The following is a 20897-nucleotide window of genomic DNA, read 5'->3' on the forward strand; positions in this document are numbered from 1 at the left end:
GCCAAATGCAAGAGTACCTGGATGCAGCCAAGGACCTCCACTTCACACTGGAAGTTGAAAAATCGCTGCCATATCTCATCTTCTAATACCAGTCACTTGAACTGAACGTTTTCTTCATTGTTTTCTCCGTGTGTCACCACCATGTTAATAGAGGCAAGTCCGCCAAGTAAGGAAATGCAAGTAGACAAAAAATATGTGAGCTTTCGGGTTAACAAGCACAGTGATGACATGATATTAGTTTTGATGAATCCATTTATGATCCAAATTCACATATCAATGAGCACAGCACAGACATAATATGCGACGGGAGATTGGCTGGCTGGCCAGACATCAGCATAGCCGTCATGTTGTCAGAGGCAAGTCACTATATCATTCAATACAGTAGACAAGGTTAGTGCAAGTTTTCGGAAAAAAAAGCTCAAACGATGAAATTGCATGGATTTTAATGAATCATTTATAACAAATAATCCATATGAAAATAATAACCGACACTGAAACATAAAAGTAGAATCTGCTTTCTTGTATTTTCTCAGTTAAATGAAAAGATATACTACATGATTTAAAATGAAATAATCTATATATAATACAGTTTCATATATGTATAGATTTTTTTATTTTGAATTTATATATTTGTATATATATATTAATCTGATCATTTGAGCTTTTTATTCTGAAAAATTGCATAATCCTTGTCTACTGTATTGAATGACGTTGTGGACTTGCCTCTGTGAACATGGAGGCGACATCAGTGTCCTGCCAGCCAATCTCCCGTCGCATATTATGTCTGTGCAAAGTAATGTTTGAATTTGTATCATTTATTTATTAAAACTAATTTTATGTAATTGCTGTGCTTGTTAGTCTGAAAAGTCACATATTTTTCATCTACTTATATTTCCTTATGTAGCGAACTTACCTACATTAATATGGCGGCGATGCACGAAGAAAACAACGAAGAAGATGTTCAGTTTAGGTGACTTCCAGTACTAGAAGACCAGATATGGCGGCGCTCGTCTGACTTCCGATATGAAGTGGAGGTCCTCGGCTGCATCCAGGTCCTTCTCGCCAAATGTGCTAGATTGTCAAAGCAGAGACTCAACGCTTAAAACAACTTGCATTAAATTGACAAAAAAAGACAAAAGCATATACAAAATATGTCAGAACTGGTGTTGGCCAAGAGTTACACTTAGTAAGAAAGGCAAACTTACTCTTCTTCCCTGTGCTCCTCTTGGACCAGGCAGGCCTTTGTGAAGCCTGTAGATTTTCTGGTCCGATCCGTAGACAATGTTTCCTGTCCCAGGTAGATATGACTGTGACTCCCTGTGCTGCAGACTGTTATCCTGCCATTCAATGCTGTTGCTTAAAAGTCTGTCAGAGCCAAAATCTTCAATAGATCCTATTGATTCTGACACATTCTCCTCTGTCAGTGAAGTAGCATTGTCTGACTTCCACTTGGACTTTTGTGTCTCTGAACCAGGAGAACTCAAGTCCACTACAGTGTATAAGGCTGTGTCTGCAGCACTTCTTTGGATGTTGTTTTTTACTAATGTTTTGATACTTGTAGAGGCATCAATGCCATGAAATCTTCTGTCTTCAGTGTTAGTGCCTGGCAGGATGTGAGGTTCATCAACAAGTATAAAACTCTGTTCAGCAGCCCCTCGATGAGTGGAGTCCTGAAGGGTTCTCTCTGATAGTTGAGCCTGAGAAGAAAAAATGAGGAAAGCTGCATTAAAATATTTAGCTTAAACAGCATTGCATGCTCAACCCTGGTTGCACAATGACCAAAAAATCTAGACTGGCAGTAGAACTAACTAATGGACCCTCTTTGTTCACTCTACTGCCCAGATGTAAACAAGCACAATGTACAGGCAGCATTTGTATGAGCAGCAAGATTTGGCAGCAGAGATAAACTGGTGAGCAGACTGTCAGAATAAAGTAAAGGTTGCAACAGGAACATGTCTAAACACATTCGGCATTGGCGTGTTAATCCTTCAATCCTTAAAACATCTCTCACATCCAAGAAAATCATGTAAGTAGATGAACAGGTTTAATGCATTTTAAAATAAACAGTGAGTCATTAAATGTCCTTTGCAGATGACACTACTGGAACTGAATGGACTGGATTGGAGTGTATTGGACTGTAATGGATTGCACCAAATTTGACTAAATTGGACAGCATTGGATTAGATTGTTTTGGAACTGGAAGGAACTGGACTAGACTAGACTGGATTGGCATGGATTGGACTGGATTGGCTTGGACTCGATTGTAGATACCTAAAGCCCAGGTTCTGGATCATACTTGGGCTCAGAAGGTTGTACTGGTGCATCGCTGCAAGGACTACTGTACCGATTGGGTTTGAGTGGATTGTATTGGACTGGAATGGATTGGTTTCAATTAGACTGAACTGGATTAGACTGGATTGGAGACACCTAAAGCCAAGGTATGTGATCTTACTTGGGCTCATATGGTTGTATTGGTGCATCACTGCTGAATTTAGAGATAACATGTCAACTGTTATGCACAATAGTGAGGTGGAAAGAATGCTGTGAGATTTAATGTCCACTTTAAGTGTTTTAAAGAATAAACTTTCTAATATCATTGATGTCTCTATCTTAATAAAAGCTTATATCCAAGCATTAGGGGCCAAATAGTCAAGCTTTGTGCACATGTGCAGTTATAAGACAATAATCTGGCAGCTTCATGACTTTCGAAGTAGGTCACTAACACAAGTCTGGAGCTGATAGACTTCAAAGACCATCTGATACAAGAATGAGATGATAGTGGTGCTCAGCTGAAGAGGAGGCTGAATACAGACAGATTATAGGCACAGATTCCCCATATTCCCTATCACACAATGCTTCTTTATCCTGGACAAGCTGCCATTGTTGCTGCAGCTCTCCCAGCCTGCAGACACTTGATCGCTCTGCACCTGAGCCTATTTGTGGGGCTAATCTTCTCAACGCTGGCCATCACTGAGACAGGCTGAGAATCAAAGCTCAGACAAAAGCTAAAGACCATACATCATCATTTAATAAAGATTGCGCTGAGGGACATATGATCATACTGACTTTAACTGATATATTTTATTACTTTGCTGTTTCTATTTCACAGCACATCATTAAAAAGTAACTGTGCATGCTAAAACCACAAAAATATAAAAGGTAAGGCAAGAATAACACACAGCTGTTGTTTTATGGCCAAAACGAGCAGAAATGGGGGAAATTAAACCAAAGGTGAAGTGGCAAAAGCTGCAGTACCTCAGATGTCCTCCTGAGGCTGGCTCTCAAAGTTAGTCAACCACCATAGAGACCCATTTTAGAATGTGACTATCTAACTGTTCAATACACAAGCTACACTACTGCCAAGTTTAGAAGTAATAACCAAGGGAAATATATGCTGTGAGGGCAGTTTTATCACATATCCCCCATGGTGCAGTTAACAAAAAAATCCAGCAGAGGGCAGCAATCATAGAGCTGTACATGCAGCCTCAGCACATCATATCATATTGGGTCATATAGTATCATATTGTATAGTGTAATATGATATCATATTGTACCGTATCTTACTACTATAATTGGAGAGCTGTCTGTCTGTCTGTCTAGATGTCTGTCTCACTTTGCAAACCTCTCTGTTGCTCCAGTTCTCATTCATACCTCTAAGTGGACTTCTTGGGTATACTGGTTCTAAACTGGAACCATAACAACATCATAAAAATGTATAGATTTTATATAAAACTCCAAAATTGCAGTATGCCCCCTCTCAGGTCCCCATCCACTGATACGGCTGACGTACAGTGAGAGTATTGCGTCACTTCGTCTTAGAGCGGCTGCTCTTTTGCTGTGTTTTTATTTGCCAACTGCCATTACATACCCGAAGAAGGAGAAGACGCTGTGTTTTCCTACGTCTCAATCGAGCTACAGTTACTTTTTTTTTTACTCTTTCTAATGCTCATCACTACGGTTTCATAGTTGTGTGTACATTTGTGTTGTGTGTTGTACATTTAGTTCAACAAGCACCCTCGGAGTTTAGCTGCTTTTCTCTTAACCTCCCTGTCCCCTTCTACCATAACTCAGCCTAGCTTTGGTATGCCAGATCTTCAGGTTCTCCCCACCCTTCTTCAACTATAATGCTACATGTATATTATGTAGTTTATTTGGAGCTTTGGAGGACATGATAACGCTTTTGGAGACATGGCTCCATGCCACTGAATCCAAACCTTTATCCTATGCTCTTGCTAGCCAGCCCCCTTTAGCTGGGACCAACCGACCTAACCCAGGACCCAGTCAGATTCCAATCAACCGCTTCAAATTTTGACCAGTTTTTCCCCACTCAGCGACACACCTGCTGAGAATAAAGCTGATGGATGGATGGATGTACTTTCACGAGGGAAAAGGGAGGCATCTGGCAAAAGACACAAGAGACATCTCCTACATTTAAACAAGCCCCCCATATTAACCACCATTACACAAACTGCTACACAAAAGTGACACAATTTACCACATGACGACTTATGCTTCCATCTGAAAGTACAAATTACACTATAACCCAAAATTACATATACATTTCCAGACAAAACAAATACAAACCTTTACAGATGCACACAAATGAGCCTATATACAATTTCTAGCAGCAATACGTTTTACGTGTACAAAAACAAAACCTGTACAAAACCTTACAGCGCAAAGCACTGTTTACAAGAGAAGACATATAATTTCAATATAGCCCAAAAAACATGTAACATCTTTTTTACAGTTTTCCAGTACATACAGGTCTGTGTGTATTGATAGCATGGTTGCAAGATATGTAAAGGGGGCAAGAGTGCTGACTACACATGATCAAAGGTATAAAATATGTAAGGGTGTGGCCAGTTTAACGTGACATAAGATCATTTTAAACATCTGATTATTCCACAATGTGCCTATAAGGTGAGGGAGCCTTCCCACAGTATCTCAGTTACAATGATAATATTCATTACTTCAATATCTCAGCACAGTACATAGATTCAATTACTAATTAGTATGGTAATAGGTTACTATGCAGTACGCATATGACATGCAGCATTTTACCACAGTACTTAACATTACAGTTAGTATGATCTGTTAGAGCAAATGTGCATGTGAGATGACTGAGATGTCTTCCTGAGACTAGAGAAGTCAGCAGCCATAGTGTCCTGGGTCCAGAGTGAGCTTGCACTCAGAATCACCTTTCTTGGCCAAGTATGCTTACCCAACAACAATGTTGACTCTGGTTAGCTTTCCTCTCCATGTTCAAGAATGCTACATTACATACAACAATACATACATTTGCTACGTATCACAATTATAATTTAGATATGTACAAGCTCTGCTTGGTATTATTTCTAGTTATATCGTATAGTATTGTATGATTTCATAAAATATTGTATCATATGGCTTTGTGTCACAACATATCATATCGCGTTTCATATTATATCATATCATTTAGTATCATATCATGTCATATAGTATCTTATTGTATTGCAGCATACTGTATGGTATTTTATTGCATAGTGTTGCATTGTTTGGTTCCATACAGTACTGTATTGTATCTTATCATTAAACATCAGTATCATGCTGTTTTATACTGTTTTGTATTGTATCTTACCGTATCGTTTTATTATGTACCAGGCCATCCTTGATCATTCTGTATTGTTAAGGTTTCTTATCATATGGTATTGTATCATATTAGATTTTTCCTGCTGTACTGTTTTGTATCTGCCAATTTCTATCAGTGTGTGTCGAGTTGCATTGTCTCTTATTGTTTGTCTTGTTTTGTCTTCTCTTGTGTTCATCATATCCCTTCACATGGTGCTGATAAGGCCTTCATTGGTCTATTTATATTGACTGATCTAAAGGTCAGAGCCTATTTCCTAGTACATGAACTAATGATGCTTGATTTTACAGTCATACTTTTACAATTGGAGATAAAAATAAATGCGATGTCTTTCAAACTAGGCAACACTATAACAAGGTGAGAAACAACAAATTAAAGTCATGACTCTCTCTAAGTGAGGAAAAGCTGCTGGACTAATACACCCAATCATCTGGGTTCATTCATAACATTCAGAATGTTTTAGTGGAGACACCATGTGGAGGGTTTTTCTGGAGGACGATTGTTCACAGCGCTGCGTGTAGACGGCTCAGAGGGGAGGTCAGCCAGGAGGTCAAGAGGCATATTAACAACTGAAGTCTAAGTCTGCCCTCACATTGTTGTTTTGATTGGAAGGAGAATTTCCGGCTCCAACGTTTTCACTTCAGCTCACATGGTCTCAGTCCGTGCATGCAGTTTGAGATCATGAGAGAACATCTGATCAGAGCAAAGAAGCTTATAATGCCCATATGTGCTGGCAAAGAGCAAAGTGCTTCATATGGATCAATTTAAACCGGCTTCTACGAATACAGGGCGTTCACGGCTGGCCAGCATTTCAAAGAACTTTTCCAAACATGCTAAATTAACTCCTACATGGAATGAAAGAGAGAAACATTTGACAAACAATGAAAAACAAGGTCCAAATCGAAACCCTAAAACACTCTTTTTTTCTCATTCACACACCTCAGCCTGCATCCCTTACACCCTATACTGTACATACCAGATCAGTCTGCTGCCCATCCACAGTCAGTCCCATGTGGAGAGGGTCCTGCAGCCAAAGGCAGCCCAGCACGCAGGTTAACATAATCCACATGTCTACAGCATGTCCTCACTGCAGCTGTGCTCGTGTCAAACAGAGTCCACGGCCCATATGCAGCCCTCCGGTCCTGCTTTCCCCTCCTCACAGACCTCACAGAGCCACACCCAGGACTCTGAAGATATACACACCACCCAGCAGGCTACCACACCCCAAACATCCCAGTCTGCCCGGAGGAGGACGGATGCTTATCTCCTGAGTGTAGAGGAAGTCTGGAGACATACTGTTACCTCCAGAGCAAAAAAAAACTTAAACCCTTCTGGCACCTTTCTATGGATTTAAAATTAAATAATACATTGCTAACAGTAGGATCAGAAGGGATACTCGTGAAATGGACATAACTTTTCAGAATGGCATTCTTATGTAGGGTGACAATTGTGCCAGAAAGAAATTTAAACGAATATTTGCTATATAAAGCAGCTTTAAAGTATGAAACACATTAGAGAGTCAGCTCATATTCAGGAACATTCTCCTTTTTTGTCAGTCCAACAGGCTTTTACTGAAGTCTTCTAGAATCATGAAAGAAAATTATAATTTCCACATGTTGGCTCCTTACTAGGGGTGGGATTTTGCATGTATCTCCCATTATGATATGAAATACAACAAGGATATTATTGTGATAGGTTGTTTGCAGATGACTTCACCTTACAGTGAAGGGTTCCAGATGGGGAACAGGATTTCTTCATAGAGAATCTTTACCAACATGTTAAAGTCTTGCACTGTCTAAGGCTGAGCCAACAGGTTGAATTGTGAAAACTTTTTGAACAATTAAAGAAAAAAAGTTGAAAAAGCTCACAGACAAATGGCAGTAGATTTGGATCAAGAGCCTCCATCTAAAGCTTGGATTAGCAGAGTCAGACAACGGTCACATACGGAGGCAGAAATCTCTAATTTTGCTTGTGTTTCAACACCCGATGTCCACCCAGCCTTGCTTATTGCAACTGGAAATATGTCCCTTTTTAGAGATCTGGATTATTTGGCTTAGCTTAGTAATAAGAGCTGGTCTCTTAGATCCCTCAAAGCTCTTCATTTGGGACCAGTTTAAGAGCTGAAATGTGTATTAAACAACCACAAACAGGGGAAAGAGGAAACTGGCTCTCGAATGGGACTGAGCTCCTGTGGTTCACATGAAAGAGTCAGCTCATACAACAGTTTCTTTTGCAAACAACACATCATGACTGAGTTGCTCACACCAGTGGTTCTCAACCTGGTGTGTGTGTGTGTGTGCGTGGGTGTGTGTGTGTGTGTGGGGGGGGTGCCTTTCAAAAAATACAGAATAATTTCATATTCATATTTCATTTTCGTAAAAAAAAAAAAAAAAAAAAAAAGCATAAAATTAGCTAAATGTAAAATGAAACATGGTCATGGTAGGTCGTGCCCCATTCACGCTGTCAGTCTGGGTTTAAGTCCAGCCTGAAGCTCCTTTTCCGCTTCAGGCTTGACATCATCCCTGTTTCTGACTCGATCCACTGTTCCCACTGTTAGAAATAAGGGCCTAAAAAGCCCAAAAATATATCTTTAAAATAAATAAAAACACTATCATTTGGTGAGTTGTTGTTTGGTGACTATTCTTGAATGTCCACGGCTGTGTTCAACTTTGCTTAACCCCCCTCATATACAGTGGGGGTCCCTGATCCCTAGCATCTTTATCTTGGGGATCACAGGCTGAAATGTTTGAGAACCAGTGGCTTACACCACAAGGTTTATTTGTTTAATAGTGTATTAGCATTTCTATAAAAATCATTAAAAAGCTGTTAAAAGGCCACAGCTAGCCTCCTGACTTGACTGACACATTACAGAAAAATTATAAACCTGTTTCCATGTTTCTCACTGGCGAATCCATCCTCCAAAGCTCCCATCTGAACCGTTTGGGCCCGATTAGAAAGTGACAGGACGAATCAGCGACAAGGGGCAAGACACGCAGACACACGGCCAAATATAATAGTAAGATAAATTGATCCTTATAGGGTGATGCAGAATAAGTGTATTTATTCACTACAACTCTGAGCCAGTTACACCTCTTATTACGCTTCATCCTTTAACTTGATTTCTCCACTGTCTCACGTGCTACTGTCTCCATCTTAGTCCTGATTTATACTCCTGTATCAAACTGACACCATAAGTATGCCATAGTGGCCTCCGCCATTATAAGCAATACATATTTAGTGATGGTGTCTCCACGTAGCACAGCAATACTCTGAATTCTTGTTGTCTAGGGCAATTTTAAGTAATATCTTAAGTTTCCAGTCCTGCCAATGTCTCTGCTTGTGTGTGTAGGAAACCATAGCAGCTGAAACTGAGCATATTGTTACAGATTGTCAATGGGATGATTGACTTCTGATTGGCTAAAAATGTCACTAAATCTGCTTCTGTTTTGGCTGCAAATTTCTTTCTTCTGAAATCAGTATCAGCTCCTCTTCTTGCTCTATTAAACACAACTGTTACCATCAAATAAACCAATAAAAACAGGGATTTAAAAGCTTAAAGTACAGAGGATATCTGATGATCTGATTGCCTGATGTCAGCTAAACTGTTTTCTTTCAGGAGATTTCTCCACACTAGCTCGTGTCAGGCTAAATGAGATTATTTCCCATGGTAATTTATTGTCTGTTCAGTTACAGCTTCTCTCATCAGACCACATCAGTGCTCTGATGATCTCACTGAGGGGAGTTTGATTTATGGAAAGGAGACCTACAGCAGCCTCAATCAAACACAGTGAGTAGGGGGATCATCAGAGGGTTTAAACCGTGGTCACAACATCCGCTTCACAGTCAGAGGAGGGTATCACATTCACACTATTCCTCCTCAATAAAGAATTTCATAACTCAGCTATGTATTGTGTTATAGAGCAAAATCCCTAGATAAATAAACAGCTTTGAGTCCCATCACAAATAAACATGGTCTAAGTATTATGGAGCCATCGGATCTATAGGAAAACTCAGCCATGCTAAGTCCTTTATATATACGACACATGTGGTTTCCATTACAACATAGGATCAGGATGTGATTGGTTTTCTCAAGGATGGCTTACAGCGGGTGTGAAAAGGCCATTCCGGCTGCTTACATCAGACTGCATGTGATGCTAATGTGGTAGTTATGTTTCTTGTCTCACGTTCTGAATTCGGCTATCACTGGTTTCACTAAATTACAGAGCACACGGCTAATCTGGGGTCTGAGATGACACAGAAGCTCTGCCAGTTGAAAAGAGCACAGACGTCTTGGAAATGGTACAAGAACAAAACATCAGCTCCGCTTTAAACCTGAACTTTGAAGCAAGTTTCCTCTACCGCCAGCGACAAGCAGCTGGCTCAGAGACACAACCATCAAGATGTGCATGCTCTCACCCATCTGTGTTTGTTGTGTTTATTTCTGTTGTGCTTTTATTTGGCTGCAGTCTGGATGGAGATTTAAAGGTTTCCAGTTACTGTGTCCTTTTGAACAAAGAGGAGAGGGACCATTCAGCTTGTTATCAGAGAACAGTTCCAAAGCCTGCGTCTCTGATGGTGTGGGGTAGCATAAGTGCCTATGGTGTGGGCAGCTTACACATCTGGAAAGGCACTATCAATGCTGAAAACTAGACAGAAGTTTAAGAGAAACATATGCTTCCATCCAGACGATGTCACTTTCAGGGAAGGCCTTGATTATTTCAGCAACACAATGCTTAACCACATGCCACATCTATCACAACACCATGGCTTCACAACAGAAGAGTCTAAGTCAGTGATACTAAATGTGTGGCTCTTTTGTGATGATTTGTGGCTTTTCATGTCTTAATTTTAAATATTGTTCACCCAGAAAACCTTAAAAAAGGTTAAGTTTTTTTTGCCCTTTTCACCCATTTAAGCTACCTTTTACCATTAAGTACCACTTTTTTACTCTTTTTTGCTACTTTTTTGCAACTTTTAACCCATTTTTGCCACCATTTCTTCAAATTTTTGCAACATTTATCCAACTTTTGCACATTTAAGCTACGTTTGCCATAAAAAAACACTTTTTTCCCTAATTTATTGCCCATTTTTTACCCTTTTGAAGCTTTTTACTCATTTTTTGCCACTTTTATCCCATTTCTGCCCTTTTTCACAATTTTTTCCCCCATTTTCACCCATTTAAGCTACCGTTTGTCATTAAATACCAATTTTTACGTAGTTTTTGCCAATTTTAGCCACTTCTTTTTGTCACTTTTATCCCAATTTTGCCCTATTTCACTTTTTTGCCTCTTTTCACCCATTTAAGCTACCTCTTGCCATTAAATACCACTTGTTTCCTCTTTTATTGCACACTTCTGCCACTTTTATCCCTTTTTTGCCCCTTTCATTTTTCAACCATTTAAGCTACTGTTTGCCGCTTAATACCACTTGTTTCCTATTTTTTTGCCACTCTTGACTGCTTTTTGCCCATTTTAGTCTCTTTTCACTCATTTTTTTGCCATATTTTTACCACTTTTGGACCCTTTTGTTCATCTTTAACTCATTTTTTTGTCACTTCTCACCCATTTTTGCTACTTTCAGACCTCTTTTCCTCCCCATTTTCGCCCATTTACTCTCATTTTTGCCACCTTTAATTCATTGTTATTGCTACTTCAAGCTGTTTTTGACACTTTTCACCACTTAGATTGTGGCTCTTGCAGAGGTACTTTTATCAATGGTGGTCTAAGTGCAAACAAAAATATGGCAAAGAAGACTATGAATTTTTGAGCGGCTTGAATCCTATGTCAGGCCAGAATGGGACAGCATTCCTCTCCAGAAACTCCAGCAACTTGTCTCCTCTCTTCCAAACATTTACAGACTGTTGTTAAAAGAAGAGGGGATGCTACACAATGGTAAACATTACCCTGTCCCTATTTCTAGATGTTTTGCCACCATCAAATTAAAAATGAGTTAATATTTTTCTTGAAATGGTAAAATGTCTCAGTGTCAACATCTAATATGTTATGTTCTATTTTGAATCAAATATGGATTTATGAGATGTGGAAGTCATTGCATTGTGTTTTTATGTACATTTTACTCAGCATCCCAGCTTTTTTGGAGTTGTGGTTGTACTACTCTAATGTATAACATTCTTCAAGGATTTATAACATTTAGATCTTTATGTTTTTGTTTTGAAAGCTTCAGGCTGGTCAAGTCTGTTTCAAGAAACATCCAGAGTGCTGGACAGTTTGCGACTTGACGACTCATCCATCACTCTGACCGACCTCTGAAAGATGAAGGGGGGGGTGTTAGTGCAAGTCTGAACCTCATAAAACAACAAATCAACACCACAGACACGGATATAAGGAGTTAAACAGAGGCCAGAACCTCTGACCCTCGTAAAAGGTTCGTGGACTCTTGATCTTTGCAACAGAAATGGCTCATCAGGTGTTTGGCTTTTTGGTCTAAAAGATAGTTTTCAGGTTTCAATTACATTTCACTAGAGAGATATTGCCCCACTACAATACAGGGTTATTCCTTGTTTATACAATATATAAACAGGGCTTTACATCCAATTTGGGCTTTAGGACACCAGGTGGTTATCTGTAATGCTTTGACTGCACACATCACAATGTATACTTTTAATATCCAATAGCTCAGACTGCATGCAGAGGTGGTCTGAGATGGTTTTATAATACTGGGACTCCTTACAACCAACCCAGTAATGCATCTGTAGTATCCTGCTAGTAAACAAAGAGGTTGTAAAGGTATGACAATACATGTTTATGAATTTGTGATTCATTCAGATTTTAGGCATTCAGAAAGAAAGTGAGCACACTCTTAAAGCTGCATCTATACAATGCATTAAAATAAGTCTCTCCTGATGACTTTATACTAGAACTCACTTGCCGTACGCTGGCCTCTACAAATGAGAGAAAATTGTGTTAGACACACGCTAACACGTGGTTAGCTTGGGCTAATTACTCTCATTCACCCTCATTGTCGGCAGCTTCACAGCACACAGCTATAGGGATCCCAAGTCCCAACAAGAATGATGTAACTGCTGTTGTTTGCAGAAGAGACATGCAAGTGAGATCTGACATCAGGGCATATATAAATATGTAGTGTTGGGAAGAAAGTATTTGCCCCCTTCCTGATATGTTTTACACATTTGTCACACTTAAATGTTTTAGATCATTGGCAAATTTTTATTCCAGACAAAGATAACCTATGTTAACACAATATGCAGTTTTTAAATAATGATTATTTTATTAAGTTAAAAAAAAAAAAAAAAACATCCAAACCTAAATGACTATGTGAAAAAGTAACTGCATGGTCTTTGAATATGCCCCTCAAAACCCTTCATTCTGTCTGAATTATTCCATTCTGTCTGACTGCTCCATACCATTCTGTCTGTCAGATTTATTCATTCCACTCTATCTGTCTGATTCATTCCATTCTATCTGCCTGATTCATACAATTCAGTCCATCTGATTAATTTCATTTGGTCTGTTTGGTGATTTTCTTTGGATAATCTTTTGTTCTGTTTAACTCTTCCCTGTATGTCTGACATATTATTCTGTCTGGTTGACTCATTCCAATCTGTCTCTTTGATTCATTCCATTCTGTTTGTCTGTTTGATTTCATTTGGTCTGTTTAGTAATTTTCCCTTGGTCTGGCTAACTCATTCCAATCTGTCTGGCTGATTCATTCATTCCATTCTGTCAGTCTGACTCATTCCATTCTGACTGTTCGACTCATTTCATTCTGTCATTCCATTTTTATTTGTCTGAATATTTTTTGTCTGTTCAGTCTGTTTCATCATTTTCATTTCATCTGTCTGACTCATTTCATTCTTTTGACTGATTCATACCATTCTGTCCATTCTGCCTCTTTTATTTTCTCTGCTTTTTAAATGAATTAAATCATCATCTAAAAACTTAATTCTGTCATCACTTTGGTTATCTCAGTCCAATTATCTTTTTTTGATGATCTTAAACTTTTAAGTATAACAAATACACACAAAAAAAAAAGAAATCAGGAAGGGTTTAAATACTTTTTACAGTACTGTATCAGTGATGTAGAGAATGGAGGCAATCATTTAGTGCGCAGTCACTTTTTATCTGAATGCCCAAACCAAAAATAGCAAAATTTAGACAGGGTGTTGGGGTCAAATTAAAGGCATATTGAGATTGGAAAAGTTAAAAATTAAATTCAACTCAATCAAATAGATTTATGTTAATACAACTGCTAATTGTCTCAATTATTTCAGTCCTGAGGACAACACTCCTTTGGATGCAGTAATGTTTAAAACCAACACAAGATGTAGTAATGGCAAAAAATAGATCTTTGAGAGCAGATCTTTAATCATCCACTTTCTTCTGGAGGGTTTTACCAACCCACACATCCATCCATCTGAACCATGAATGCTGAGGCTCCCACCACCCTGAAAACAACATCCTCTGTGGATCATGGAAAGTTGGCGAGCATCACACGAGGGTGGATAGTGGTAGCTCTGAGGATGCAGCTCAAAGTTATAGTAATGAATAAACAGAGAGTAAAACCACAGCCCTCCCTGAGGCGGCGTTCATCAGAGCAAACACACCCTTCAGACTGTGGACGTCCACGCAGACAAACAAATAATGTAGTGAGTGATGATATGAGGTATGTTTATGTGCTTTCAATGCAATACAGACCTCTATACATGACTATATAAAGTCAGTGTTAGAAGAACTACAAATCAGTGAAATGTGTTTACCTTCTGTTATAGTTACCCAACAAAAACACACTAAAACCTGGCACAGCAGACTTTCAGACAGACACTTTAAGATCCTGACTGAAATTTTAAATGAGAGATCCAACACATAAATGCTGACCGATCTAGGGATGACTTTTAGGCCTGAATTTGCCACCCAACAATCAGTGGACGTTGCCTTATTAAAGGTTTGTCAAAACCCATGATTTTGTCCATATAATGCTGTCACTATAATTATTTTACTGCTCCAAATCAGGCAGGAGACTCCCTGAGGTCCAATCATAAATATCAAATACAGTATATATTCACAATTCAAGTTGAAATAGGTTGTTTGATGACATGTAATTCTAATGGAGTGAAAATCAGTTTGGGGACAGGAAGTGAAATATATCAGTTTGTACATTAGTCCCTAAATTGACCGGCACACTGTGGCTATGATCCCTACATTTTACAGAAAAAAAAAAGATTTTTTTCACACTGATTTATCTGGTGTGAAGGCATTCAATATCACAAATGACTTAGTCCTGCAGACCCCTACTGAATGTCCCGCCAGATGAAGGTAGACAAGAGTCTTAAGGGGTCATGTACTAAGTGAAGAGGCTTGCTGTGCCTCTTTAGCAGCTTTTCTCCCTCAATCTGTCAAAAACATAGATGAAAACGTTGTACCATGAAGCACATAAACCTTGTGGAGTAAGTGACCAAGTAATGATGTGTTGTTCATGAAGAAACCAGCTCTTATATGAACCACAGGAGCTGCCTCCAGTTTAAGAGGCAGGGTCCTTGCTTCCATTTTTATCATCATTTAATACACATTTAAAAAGCCAAACTGGTACCTAATGAAGAACCATTTGGAGCCAAAAGGCTGGCTCTTAGTGCTAAGCTGAGCTTAGGGCAAAATTTCTCATCACTACAAACGAGGCTTGTCGGCTGTGGAATCACAAGCAAGGTCAGGATTTACCATACTGAACCAATCAGGACCACTAAACAAGTCTTATCCAACATCGCTTCTCTAAATTTTAGATGGGGGACTATAATCCATGTCTGCCGCCATATATCCATGAGTTTTTTCAACCTTTTGCCCAAACCTGTATTTAATTTTCAGGACACAGTGGTAGTTCAAATAGTCTTCATTTAATTCTATTTTTTCAATGAGACTGGTTGGCACGGCTGTAATGGCACATAGCGCTGCAGTAGCACTTCTCTATTAGGGCTGAGCAATTTGCAAAAATAATCTAATTGTGATTTTTTTTTCCCTAATATTGCAATTTAAAATGCAATTATTATTAGGTTCCTCATCTTATGTATCTTTTAAACAAATTCATGCAATAAATTTGTTCTACATCGTGCACTACATTAAGTCAGAAACACTCTCATCATATGTTTAAAAAAATTGATAACGCAGTTTTACTTGGCAGAGAAGACTCTGCTTAAAAGACGCTCCCTGGGTTAGTAAAGGGCATACTTTGACTTTCCAGTGAGCACATAGCTAGGAACCCCCATGGATGGATACATTAATGACTTGAAAAAAAAATAAAAAATCATAAGCAATCAATCCATAGTAGCATGAATCTAAATATGAGGATGCAACAAGCTTTATGCTATAAAGGAGGCGGATGGGGTGGAGGAGATAAAGCTTTGCCAGCAGCAGCAGTTCGGTGCATCAGCATTAATGCAAGCAGGAATTAGTGAGAAGTAAGTGGTATTTGAATACACTGCTGTGTTGAGAGTAAGAGCTGTGATTGGCTGTGGGAGGCAATAATTGGTATCAGCTGGCTATCAGCTGATCGTGGCTGGGGGTATGACTTCCTTGAACTAACGCTAAGCTTCATCAATATCAAACAGAATGAAATAAGGTGGAAGGATTAAAAATATGTCTAATTGCAATTATTTTTGCTCATATTGCAAGTTTGTTATTTTTTACTTTATTGAAGGATTTTCCTGTCACTTGTTTTGATTAAGAAAAACATACATAAAACAGGAAAAGTAGGATTTTCTGAACCATTCTGAAAGTATTCACACTTTAAAGTTTGCACAATGTGCTTAAAATCTCTGCTGCTGCCAAAAATGAATGTATTAAACTGGTATTTTGACACATTTAAAGTTCAAGAAAAATTGCAACTTGTGAATAACAGAAGGCCATAGTGTAATCTAATTTGCGATTAATTGCCCATCCCTATTCTCTGTGCAGAAATCACTTCCTGTCCCCATCTGGCATTATTCACTTTGTTGTGACATCATCTGCAGACAACCTACAGCCAATAAGAGTGGGTAGACAATGAAGCATCATCAGCTGATTTCATATAAAGCTCTAATAAACACATTCAAATCGGCAAATACAGCATCTTTATATCACTAAAGTCTGAACAGCCACATGGATAAGATGTGCGAGTTATTGCGGGTCATCCTCTAAGATTGCGTAAAACAATAACAGATTTAAAATTAATACAAATACAAAAAGTGTTTGTTGTGACTCTCCTACCCGATGTGCATCAGAGATTGTTTGGTTGCAGGCCAGTCTGTGGAGGGTGCAGTGGTCTCTGGCAGCGTCTGGATCGCCCATCACAAAGGTCATCTGTCTCACGTCACCCTGACGGCACCAACAGGAAGGAGAGGTCAGAGGCTATCCACAGGTCATCCCCAGGTAAACCACTACCACCATCATATAGACATTCTCTGCTCAGTACTTAAGTTGAGGTCAAGAGATCGAGGAAAGGACATCAATCAAGATCCATGCATGTGTAAAATCACTGCTGCTGGACTCCTCCTGTGCCATCTCTGTCTATGACCCTGACTTCAGTCTGTTTGGATTTGACACAAAAACTTCCTAGACTTATAAACGAGTCCAGACGGAGGATGGACTTCAGATGGTCAGTTCAGACCAGATTTTTTATTTGGCTTGAACCTGCAGCTATGAAACAGGCTGCAACAAAATCATTAATCTGGATAAAAATCTGTCTGGAGTTATTACTGTGGCTTCATCCAGAGCCTATTACTAAGGTTTCTTGATTTTGTGCTCAGATCTCTTCATAATCTTTCCCTCCAAACCTACTTTTTTACTCAAAATTCCCTCCTGGTGCTTCATGAGACTGCAGGACTGTGTGCAAACACATAAGGCCCACAATAGTGCGCAAAGAAATAGCAAAATGTCACTAACATCCAACTTCAGATAAAGCATAAAAGCAATTGTCTACTAGACTCCAAGTATCAGAAATTATTCATTGTCAGCAACTCACTGAGGTTTTAGTCTCAGAAGAAGAAATCAAGAGTGGATGACTTTATACAAGGCTGTCTCTGGGGAGCTTTATAGCTAATTCAAGGGGTCAAGGGACCCACCATCAACTCCACAAGTAGATATACGACCCAAATTCTGGAGATCTTTTTGGTCAATCAGACGTATCTAATACAAAAATAATAAAGCTAAGACCCATGACAGTACAAGAGGGGTAAAAACACAATTAAATAGGACAAAACATGCATGTTTTACAGAGTCTCATAGAAAATTTGGTGCAAATATTTTCCTAGGCACACATCCGCAACCCACTGAAAAGGGCTTCGCAACCCACTCTTGGGTCCCGACCCACCAGTTGAGAACCACTCATCTACGCTCTGCATCCAGACTGTCTTGCATGAAGTGGCAGCCAGGGCCCCAAGATATCTGATCGGCTGGCCCAAAATCCTTGCCAATAGCTGCAATGACACGACACTCCCATTCCTACTACAAAATAAAGGCTTACTCTGAATTTAGAAATCGTTGGAAATAGTTAAGGTAGAGGAGGAAGTGAATTAATAAATATATTTAACACAGGAGTGGTCATTTTAATGAAATACACTTTACAGTTGCAAAAAATTATAGATATTGTACCTTAAAAAGGGCAAAAAGACTACTTTTATTTAAGGGCCACTGATATGTGAATAATACTGTGCAGTAACAAGGTTCAAAATGAGAGTAACAATTCTCATTGGCAGTAACGTTTACCACATGTTCTGAAACCTTCTGAAAGTGACAACTAGAATCAAATCAGAATTACAAAGAATGTAATTAAGATGTTTTACTGCCACCAGCTGGAAGTTTAGATCTGTGAAATCAATTCAGCCCCCAGCACAAAAATCAATTACTCCTACTTAAACCTTAAAACCCGACATGTTGCTGTAACATCAGTAAGATAAATGTTTCCTCACTTCAAAAGGCGTCTCAAATGCCTCAAGGCTGCCTCCCATCATCAGCAGGCCATCACTGGAGATCTCCTGCCACGGATAAGCCCAGTTCACCCTCTCCACCAGAGAGCAGTCCACATAAGCCTCAAGCCAAAGCGGGGAGACCCCCAGGGAGATGCGGTGCCACTGGCCGTCACGCAGAGACCCCACCGGGAACCTGGAAATGATCAGGGAAGGGAGATGGAGCGAGAGGGGAGGCATTGAAGAACTAGCAGACAGCAGGTCACACAACGTCCCAATGTTTTTGGAATTGGAATTTGCACAAAACCAATGCAGAAACATGTTTCAAGTAGCAATAGAATTAGCACACTGGATTGGTTAATGAATCGAAGACGTTCATAGGCCTTATCGCCTAATCAGTATCATGTCCTTGTCTTGTTGTTATTGGCTTTCAATCATCACTATGTAATATTGCCTTTATAAGATGAATAATCACAGGATCAGACATACTCGTATTCTCTGTGCTGAGTGGAGATGAAGGTGAGTGAACGTGGGCTGAGGCGGAGCTGCAGGTGGATGTGATGCTGGGAGTTTAACACCGTCAGCACGTTGCTCTCCTCTTTCTGAGAGCTACGGAACTCCATCAAGAGGCTGAACTCCTCTGAAAACCTGCAGAAAAGATGTAAAACAACAGGAACAGATACATGTATGTGACAGAGAAACAAAGGAGTATATACCTAGTCACTATAGCACACTGATCTCCGTGATTCTAAATCAACTGAAGAAAATAACGATTGATAAAATTGTGAGCTTATTCAAGTGTGAAGATTGATTTCAATCTCATGTGTTGTGTGATGTGGATCTGTATCTAGTGATTACTTCAGTTATTTAAATTAATCAGTATTTTAGTATTAAGATAGCTGAAACTGAGTAAGTTCTGAGTTAAAAAACTGCACTAAAAATTCAAATCTGTTGCATAATGTCAAATGACAGACTAAAAAAACTACACTTCTCTTGCATTTTTCTGCCACTGAAACACTTGTATTCCTTTGAAAGCATAATGCATAAAAAGCATTAAAAATCATCTGTTTTCTACAGTAACAAGATACTTGTAGTTGCTATGGTTAACTTTGTATTCAACCCTGTCCAAATGGCTGGTATCGTGTTGATTTGGAAAAGATATCAAATTTTGGTTCGCATAAAAATGCGTAAGTATTGACATCAATTTCACACAAGTACAGAGAAGAGTGGCTCTGAGGAAACACAAAGAAACATAAAGAAAGGAGTAAAATAGCACCTCGGTCCAAATGCTTGACGTGTGGCCATCATGAGACTGTCATAAAGGCTGATTTGGAGAGATGGACACACCACTGAGAGGGACATATTGATGTCTTTTTCCATACTGTGTGAGAACTGCTGCACCAAATCCACTTTCTCTGTTGAGGAACCAAAAGTACCTGATGAATGAAAGAGATACTGGTGGATTAAGTTTAGCTTTTACAGTGCTAAAGAACAAAAATTTCTGTCATGAGTCCGTCTGAAATCACACCTTATTCACTATATCACCAACTATTCAATGAACACTCTGTTATATAGTAGTTATATTTTACCATGTTCTTGGTGTATATTTAAATCTGATAGGCTAGATCAGTGATACTCAACACATGGCTCTTGAGCCACATGTGGCTCTTTAGTGACAACTTGTAGCTCTTGCAATGATGCAGTGTGTAAAATGTGGGTGTATCAACAACATCTAACAGACAGAATCTAGACTGCAATGCCCTTCTGATGCTAATTGTGGCAACCAGTGGAATGCTAAAAAATATGTTTTTTATTTTCTCCCATCTGTGATATTGTAGGAACAAATTGCAAATTGCAAAAATCCAAGAGGGTGCACAGGTGCACTGACAATTATACTAGTAAGATGTCCAAACACTTCTGATTTAAAGGAGCTGAAATTTGCTGAGCCGATCTAAACGATCCAAATCACTAATCCTATCACTAATGCTTCCCTCACTGGGCCTTTGCCATGGGACTGTAAGTGTTCACGCAACAAATCTTCTCACTCATTAGTCTCACCGTTGCTTCCCCTGACCCTTCAACTTTAGTTTCGTGCCCCGCAGAGTCGATGCCATTGTCTCACATGGTACAGCAGTGAAACCTAACCCCCACAGTAGGGGGGTGATGAAGTCTTCACATCTCCATCCACGTCTCACAGAATGAGCTGCACCTTAGCAGTCACGTAACAGCCATGGAGAAAGGAAACACATGCACGGCCCCCACTGAGGAGCTCCTCGGTTCATCAGAAGGTGAGTCAGTAGAAAAAACTGCATCCACTTCATGTGCAACATTTGTTTTATTAAAGGCAGTGAATATCTG

General features: G+C 39.3%; 1 protein-coding gene across 1 annotated transcript in view; it reads right to left on the reverse strand.

Moving 5' to 3' along the window:
- The window catches only part of si:dkey-61l1.4 (collagen alpha-1(I) chain), an 89151-nt gene that overhangs the window by 55991 nt on the left and 12263 nt on the right, over positions 1-20897 (reverse strand). The window contains exons 2-4 of the mRNA XM_041787445.1: positions 19029-19187; positions 18543-18735; positions 16843-16950 (exon numbers count right to left, since the gene is read on the reverse strand). Coding sequence (XP_041643379.1) covers positions 16843-16950; positions 18543-18735; positions 19029-19187 — 460 coding nt within the window. The remainder of the gene's footprint in view (positions 1-16842; positions 16951-18542; positions 18736-19028; positions 19188-20897) is intronic.

This window comes from Cheilinus undulatus, linkage group 5 (assembly GCF_018320785.1).
Source record: "Cheilinus undulatus linkage group 5, ASM1832078v1, whole genome shotgun sequence".
NCBI classification, from domain to species: Eukaryota; Metazoa; Chordata; class Actinopteri; order Labriformes; family Labridae; genus Cheilinus; species Cheilinus undulatus.